Source organism: Lathamus discolor, chromosome 9, assembly GCF_037157495.1.
Source record: "Lathamus discolor isolate bLatDis1 chromosome 9, bLatDis1.hap1, whole genome shotgun sequence".
NCBI lineage: Eukaryota > Metazoa > Chordata > Aves > Psittaciformes > Psittacidae > Lathamus > Lathamus discolor.
In genome coordinates this window covers 2,307,982-2,315,953 of record NC_088892.1, presented here as the reverse complement: position 1 = coordinate 2,315,953, position 7,972 = coordinate 2,307,982, and the positions used below count along the sequence as shown (strand labels likewise).

The window sequence follows — 7,972 nt, the reverse complement described above, 5'->3', positions numbered from 1 at the left end:
CCCCGCTCCGGCTTTGACGCAGCCCCGAAAGTAGGGCAGGGAGAGCGGACCGCGGCGCGCGCGGCTCCCAGGGGCCGCACCCGCACCACGGGCCCCGGGGACACCGGCAGCGGCGCGGGGAGGGCCTGCCCGCGGCCCCCGGTACCCACCGGCTCGTGCCGGAGGAAGCCCGGCTGGAGCACGCCACGAGGGACAAGGATCGGGCCTGCGGCTGCCCCGTGACAGCGCCCCGCGGAGCCCCCAGCCGGTTCCACGCCTGCGGGGGACGCCACAGCCCCGGCTCCCCTCCCCGCAGCCCTGGGGCTCTCCATCGGCATTCCCAGCACCCTCCTTCCTCCAGCCATCCGCAGAGCTGGAACTGCGTCTTCATTAAACCCACAGCATCGATATTCCTCTGCCCAGAGGGTGCCTCTGCTGTACCCATGTGCCTTTAACCCACCCCCAGTAACTGCACTTATTTTTGAAGCATCTCTGGGTAGATGGTAGATCTCGGGAAGAAGCACTGCCCCTGGCAGTGTTCAAGGCAAGGCTGGACAGGGCTTGGAGCAAGCTGCTCTAGGGGAAGGTGTCCCTGCCTGTGGCAGGGGTTGGAACTGCCTTGAGCTTTAAGCTCCTTCCCGCTCTGTGGTTCTGTGATTCTATGATACTGGAAGCCCCAGTTCAAGCCAAATCTAGCCCAGTGCTGGGCATCCATGGCTGGGAGTTGGGTAGCCCATCATACCCAGCAGGCACAATTCAGGGCTGGGAAGCAAGAAGGGCTGGGCAGACGAGGGAGACATCCAGAGAGGGACAGTGAAAGCACTGCTACAGGGTTCTGGCAAACCAGGGCCACAGGGAGCTGTGAGGAGGTGGAGGCGGAGGCAGAGGGGCTGTGCTCACCCCAGGCCAGACCCACTCTTGCCCTGGCTCTGGTGCACTTCAGCTTTTACTAAACCAAACAGACCCATCCTTGCACCTCTGAGAGCCCAAGGGGCTGGGGCAAAGGGTTCCCATGGCTGTTGGTGCAGGCAGGGCAGAGGGAATCCAGGCTCCAAGCTGCGACCCTACCCGTGTGTGACATATGTAAGGATTCTCCAGTGTCACATGGAAATGCTCTGTGCTTCCTCTCCTTTTTTCTCTCCAGCCCAGCCTACATTGACACTGTGCAGCCTCACCGCAACCCTACGCTCTCTGGGAGCCCCGAGGATGCTGTGGGGCTGGTGACACCTAGGCCGAGTCCCTGGCAAGGGCACAGCTCCAGCGGAGCTGACACCACAGCAGCCACCACCCCAGGAAGGGTGCCAGCACCCAGAGCAGGAGGCCTGCACTCTTTCGGGGTTAGAATACAGGAGTTATGGGGCACCCACCCTCAATACTGTGGACACCTGTGCCCCAGCCCCACTGGATGGCACCCAGGTGCCCTGGCTGCAGGGAGAAGGTTGAGTGCAGCAGCTCTGCCCCAGCCCCAGGGGACAGGGAGCAGCCGAGGGACCCCACCTGGCTGAACCCCAAGGGAAGGCTATGGCAGCACCCCTGGGACGAGGAACACTAATTCCTAATTCCTGGGAACACCAGCCCCTTCAGCTTCTTTGCTCAGGCTGGGAGGCACTCCCCTGACTGGCATGAGCACAGCGCAGATGATAAGAGGGAGGAGAGGACTGAGGGGATCCCTGTCCCATCATAAGGCTCCAGCACTGGACAAACCAAGCACCCCACAGTCACCCTTTGCAGGGTGCAGTGGGCCAGGAAGCCTGGCTTAGCAGAAGAAGAGGGCAGGGTGACTAGGCAAAACCACCTCAGCACCCTGTATTCCAGCTCATAGGATTCACCAGAGTATGGCAGAAGTTACTTCAGGACTGCTGGTGGACACAAGGAGCAGTGCCTCATAGCTGGGCTCAGCACAGCCAGGTGGGGAGAAAACCCCTTTAGCTGAGATCAAAAAGTATCGTTATATATATATATAATGTCATATTTATATATATAAAAAAATGGGCGTATGAAAGACAGAAGCTCCAGGGCAGGTGAGCCCCAGCACTGAGCTCACCTCCGCTCCTGCTCCCAGCCCAGGGCAGCAGCTCCAGGCACCATTCAAGAGCACGTGCCATGCAGGAGGGCACAGAACAGGCGCAGGCCTGGCCCTGCCACAGCCTGCATGCAGCTACAGCCCTGTCCTGCCGCGGCGCCGGCCTGGCTGCACCCTCAGCTCCGGCACCAGCTCCAGTGCGGGCCTGGCTGCGGCAGGAACGTCCTCAGCAGAGATGGGCTGGATGATGTGGCCGCTGCGGGTGATGACACGGGGCGCTGTCAGCTTCTGGAAGGCACGCTGCGTGTTCCACGTGGCTCCCACGGGCGCTCGGATGCTCTGCTCAAACTGCTGGTGCCTCTCAAAGGGGAAGGGCAGCTCGCTGACCTGTGAGGAGTGGCACAGCGGGGTCACCCCCTGCCAGCACCCCGGGGGCTGCTCCCACCCCACGCTGCTGCTGGCTCCCGCTCACACCACCCCTTGCCCCGCTGACCCCTGGTTCCATCCCTTATATGCCAGCAGATTCCAAGGGCAGGCACAGCCAAAAGCAGTCCTGGGAATTTCTCTTCCCTCCATCATCCTGCTGGCTTCTGGGCCACCAAAGCTGGAGGCTCAGTGCCTGGGCAGGAAGTACAGGCAGGAATGGGGGATGTTTTGGGAATGGGTCACAGGAAGGCTCCGGAGTGCTCATAGAGGCTGCACATCACCCACCTGATGTGCTGCTGCGTAGATGTTGCGCTTTTCACTCATGATGACGTGGGGCAAGTGCTGGTCCTTCCTGGGAGGCGCCGGCGGCGGCTTGAGCAGGAACCTACAGGGCACACACGTGTTCAGCCCTGGGGTCAGGCTGGGGAACACGCAGGGTCAGCCCCAGGGTGGCCCGGGGCACGCTGCCGCAGCTCTTCACACTCACCGCTTTATCTTCCTGGTGCTGGGCTTCAGGCCTGAGCCCCCCCACTCGCCCCAGCCCGGCAGCACCAGGTTCACCGGCTGTGGCTTTGCATCCTGCTCCGCCTTGTGCTTCTCCCGGCGGAAGTCAGCGACCACATCATCCCCAGCAAAGGCCTCCGTGATCACCCCGCGCTGGTCGATGCCTCCCTCCTGTAGAGAGCAGGGTCAGCCCCTGCAGCTAGCCTAGCTGCGGGATGAGGGCCTGGTGTGTTCAGCTCACCTCCTCCTCCAGCAGCACAGGCAGGCTGGGGCACTGAACCTCCTGCGACCGCCCCTCCAGCACTGCCTGCAGGCTGATCAGCTGCTTCTGGGACGCTGGCTTCCTGGCAGGCCTGGCCCCAGCTCTGCCTTCCTCTGGCTGCCACTGCGCTCCCATCTCTGCTCCTGTGGCTGCTGGCTGCCGCGCTCCTGCCCTTGCTCCTGTGGCCACTGGCTGCCGTTCTCTTGCCTCTGCTGCTGCAGCCACCGGCTGCTGTGCTCCTGTCCTTGCTCCTGCAGCCGCTTGCTGCCGCACTCTCGCCTTTGCTCCTGCGACCACCGGCTGCTGCACTCCTATCTCTCCTCCAGCCACTGGCTCCTCTGGCTCCTCCACATGCTCCTCTGAGGCCAGAGCCTCAACGTCCTCCATTGTTCGTGCTCGGCCCAGCTGCTGTGAGAGCAGAACCTCCTCCTGGGCACCAGTGGGTAGCTCGATCCCTGCACTCACCTCTGCCTCTGCACAGATGAGGGGGATGGGGATGTCCCCTGGAGGTTCAGAAACTGCCTCTGTCACATCAGCATCTGCACATTGAGGCAACAGGTGAGAAAGAGTCACCCACGAGGAGGAAACAGAAGGGTGAAGCCATGCAGAATACACCCCTCACACCCCTCTTTCCCTTGCCCAGCCCTGAAGCAGCACACCAGTCCCTCCCTGCCTGGGGTGGCAAGCTCCTCACCTTGTCCTGCAGGGCTCCCTGCCCGCTGCTGCCGCATGTGCCGCTTCTGCACGAAGTCCTGTAGTAGAGCTTCTTCCTCTGACATCTCCTCTTCCTCCTCCTCCATCTCCTCCTTGCTCTCCGCAGCACCAGGCTCTAATACATCTCCCTGACTCTCCTGTGCCTCTGGCTCCTTGGCTGGGCTGCTGGGTTTGCCCAACAGCCAGGGATTTGCTCTGCTGGCATCCGTGGGGATGGTGGGAACGGTCACCGACGGGAGGTCCTCCTCAGGCACATCGTCTGGCTTCTCCTCAGGCAGCTCCACACGCACCTTCTGCATCAACTCCTTGTTCTTGGCCAGCTGCTCCTGTATGGCCTTGCGAGCCTGGGAGGGGATTGAGAGGTTTCTGAAGCAGGCCAGAAACAACACACCTGCCCCACCTCAGCTGCCTCCCCCTTCCCCAACCAGCACTGGAGACGTTGCTGTGGCCTTTCAACGTATAATGGTGGTTTTTAAGGAAGAGAGAGACTTTATATCAAAGTCCATAGTGACAGGACAAGGGGCAACTGCTTTAAACTAGAAGAGGCCAGATTTAGGTTAGATACAAAGAAGAAAGGAGAAACAAGTTGTATGATGAGGGTGGTGAGGTGCTGGCACAGGGTGCCCAGAGAAGCTGTGGCTGCCTCATCCCCGGCAGTGCTCAAGGCCAGGTTGGACAGGGCTTGGAGCAAGCTGCTCCAGTGGAAGGTGTCTGGCAGGGGCTTGGAACTGGATGAGCTTTAAGGTCCCTTCCAACCCAAACCCTTCTGTGGTTCTGCAATCTCACCTCTAGGTCATACTTGGCTATAATGGCCCTGGAGCGGGCCCACTTTCCCTTGTTCTGGTGCTTAAGGCTCATTCGCTCCTGGGGGGACAAACAAGAGAGAAGCATCAGAACAAGCACCCTCATGAGAGGGGAGGTCCCATGCAGTGGGGGATAAGCACAAAAGCAGCACCTGCATCCTGAGCTGCTCCAGCTCCTCCAGCCTTGCCAAGGCGGCCTCAGGGTCTGACTTCTGCAGCAGCTCAAAGTCCTTTAAGGCCTTGCGCCTCTTGCTTTTCTTCAGTATGCGATGGTACCTGAGCACAGAGGCAGCGAGTGAAGCCTCGGGTGCCAGGGAGGCCCTGGGGACCCCGTGTTTTGACCATACCCCCAAACCAGGCAGACTCAGCCCTCTCCAAGGGATCTTACTTCTTGCTCTTGATCTTCTTCTCTCGCCGAGCCTTGGCTTCATAGTAGGACTGCACGACCCGAGCCTTCTGCAGCTCTGCCCGCCGCTGCCGGGCCTGCCAGAGAGCACAGAGTGAGGGCAGTCACCAAGGAAGAGGCCTCAAGAGCCAGGGTATGGCCGGGGGGGCACCCACCTCCTCCAAGCCCATTGCCTGCAGCGAGGCTGCCTCCTCTGGTGTCAGGAGTGGATCAGTGATAGGCTGCTTCGTCTTGTGGAGCAGCCCAAAGATCTCCTGCTCCAGGGGAGTTCGGGCCTGTTCAAACAGAGTAGACCCAGCAAGATGACGGCTATGAGAAGAATCATGAGAGGCAATGCTCCTCTAGATGTTCCTGTCCCGGTGCCCCTAAGAAGGTCCATAGGAAGGCTCACAGAAGTGTGGCCCCTCCTCCTGGGGCTGAGGTCACGGCCCTGACCAGGGTCACAGGCAGCAGCCCCTGGCTTGCTCCTAGGAGGGCAGAATTCCTCCCAGGGAGAGGAGGAGGCTCACAATAGGCAGGTAGCACTGGCCAGGTAGCTCTGGGCACGAAGCACAGAGCAGTTTCCCTGGCCACACGACATCATGTCCTGCCAAAACAGAAAGGGACCTTTGGGCAGGTTGAGGCGAGTTGGCTGGGAGCTCGGCAGCAGCTGCCCCTCACCAGAGCATCTGTACAGCTGGGAGAGCTCTCGGGGAGGGCAGTGACCTGCCAGCAGCACAGCCCTCATGGGAATTTGTGTTCAAAATCAAAACCAGCATTGTTTTGTAATTTTATAGGATTTACAACAATGAGGTCCAGGGTTTGCCAGACTGGACCCCATCTACCACAGCATACAAGGCCAAGGGCTACAAGCAGGCACAGGGACCAAAAACCTGCACACTCAGCAAGCGTGACTCAAGCTGAAAGGCTAAGAAGAGAGGGGACAGAGCACGCTTGAAACCTTCTGCTTGTGTCTTAGCCAGCCCCTCCCAGAGGCTTGGCTGTGCATGAGGAAGGTGGAATACTTCCATGTGAATCTTTCCCAGCTCAGCCCGTGCCTGCCCAGAGCCTCAGCGACAGGCTGGGCCTTCCCCATGCCTGCCTCACTCCTCCTCACCGAGCCCAGGAGCTGCATGACACATGGCAGCACCCACCTTCCAGGCTGAAGTCACCTGCTCCAGAGGTACGACTGCGGCAATGTCCTGCTTGAGTGGGAACACCAGCTGCTCAGCACGCCGGTTCTGCAGCACAATCTGCTGCCACTTGCCCACATCTTTGGAAGTTGTGAGGTAGGCAGCTTCCCTCACGACCTGCAGACGGGTGGGAAGGGAAGCAGGTGAGCAAAGGAGGGCTGAGGCAAAGAATAAGAGCCTGCTGGCATCAGAGAGTAGCAGAGGGCACCTAAGGGCCCACTTACCCGCTTGGCCTCCTCCTTGCTGAGCGGCAGCTCTACCGCTGCCTTCTGCTTCACTTGGGTCAGCTCATTCTTCACGCTGCTCAGGGCAGATTTGGGGCGGATGGGCTGCAGGAGCTCCGACAGAACCAGCTTCTCCCCAGCCCCTGCATGAGGTCCCACATGTCAGCTCGGGTACAGCACTGCTGACTCGAGGGGCTGCAGCTGCATTCAGCCAGAAAGCCAGGGTGGCTGCAGGCAACCTCGGCCCCCACGGGTCTCACCTTTGGTGCTGACGTTGAACTCGGACACCTGCACACTGGCCTCCGTGCGCTCTGCCAGCCTCCGGCTGCGACACGGGAAAACAAATCAACCAAAGAGCTCCCCAAGTCCCCCCGACTGCTTGTCCCTCCCACAGGCGTTGAGCCTCTTCTCCAGAGCTTCCCGACACAGCCCTGCAGGGCCCACGGCGAGGGAACGGGGCTGCTGCCAGAGCCCGAGGGCCAAGCCACAGCAGCGCCCCGGACCCCACCACTCACCGCTTCCGTCCGGACAGGGAGCTGACCGCCTCCAGGAGCTGCCGGTGCCGCCGCTCGCCGTCCTCCTGCCACTGCCACGAGGCAGACACAGTTACAGACCGCGGCGCAGCTCGACCCAGAGGCCCCGCTCCAGGAGCGGCGCCCACTCCCTGGTGCCCCGCCACCGCCCGGCCGAGCCCCGAGCTCCGGCCTGCGCCCTCCCGGCAGGGCCAGGCCGGGCCGCCCTTTGCCGCAGCGGGGGGACCCAGCCTCACCCGGGCTTCGCCCTGCCCTGCCCTCACCTCATCCTCATCTTCATTCTCGCTCACGGCCGCCTCCGTCCCCAGCCACTCCTCCGACATCGCACCGCACGCCCCGCCACGCTAGCCGCAAAGCACCGCGCCGCGTAGTACTACTCCCCGCACGACCTGCCGGAAAGCGCACCACTTCCGCCCGGCCTGCCGCAACCCGCCGCGCTTCCGCCCGCCGGACGGCTCTGACGTCACGGTTGCCGTGGCAGCGGGGCCGAGGGTGGGGGTGACGGGCCGGCTCCGCGGTTCTCGGGGTGCGGGTCGGGCCCGGGCTCATCACCGAGACGGGCAGGTCCTGTCTTCACGGTAACGGCCGCGGGAGGACCATGCCTCCCGGTTCGGGGCGCCGTTCCCTGCCGTCACCGGCAAACCCCCGGGCAGCACGGCGGAAAAACGAGCCGCGGCAACGACATGCGGGGGGGCCCGGGCGCTACGCGACACGACACGCCCACCCCCCCCGGTGCCGCCCCGCCGCGCCCGCTGCCGCAGGCCCCGCCCCCGGCCACGTGCCGGGCCCCGCCCCCGGCCCCGCCTCCCCTTGTCCGCACCGGGGCGGGGCTGGGGGGGGTGCTGCCGCAGAGTGACGTGCGGCAGAGCCAATGGGAGTGAAGGGGCGGGACGGATTGGGTGGACAAGCCAATGGGCGGCGCGGCC

The 7,972-nt window shown here is 62.5% G+C and overlaps 1 protein-coding gene across 2 annotated transcripts; it reads right to left on the bottom strand.

Moving 5' to 3' along the window:
- Nucleotides 1-1,922: 1,922 nt before the first annotated feature.
- On the bottom strand, nt 1,923-7,738 carry UTP14A (UTP14A small subunit processome component). 2 transcript variants are annotated; one of them, XM_065689912.1, is made up of 14 exons: nt 7,310-7,738; nt 7,029-7,093; nt 6,774-6,838; nt 6,514-6,656; nt 6,251-6,406; nt 5,273-5,392; nt 5,100-5,194; nt 4,864-4,987; nt 4,695-4,772; nt 3,889-4,252; nt 3,174-3,733; nt 2,916-3,103; nt 2,714-2,813; nt 1,923-2,389 (listed from the first exon to the last, which is right to left on the bottom strand). In XM_065689912.1, the coding sequence occupies exons 1-14, from the start codon at nt 7,367-7,369 to the stop codon at nt 2,138-2,140; spliced, it is 2,370 nt and encodes a 789-aa protein (XP_065545984.1). In that variant the 5' UTR covers nt 7,370-7,738; the 3' UTR covers nt 1,923-2,137. The 2 variants fall into 2 exon arrangements, with proteins under 2 accessions (XP_065545984.1, XP_065545983.1); XM_065689911.1 differs by having other exon boundaries at nt 7,029-7,099; nt 7,310-7,737.
- Nucleotides 7,739-7,972: the final 234 nt, after the last annotated feature.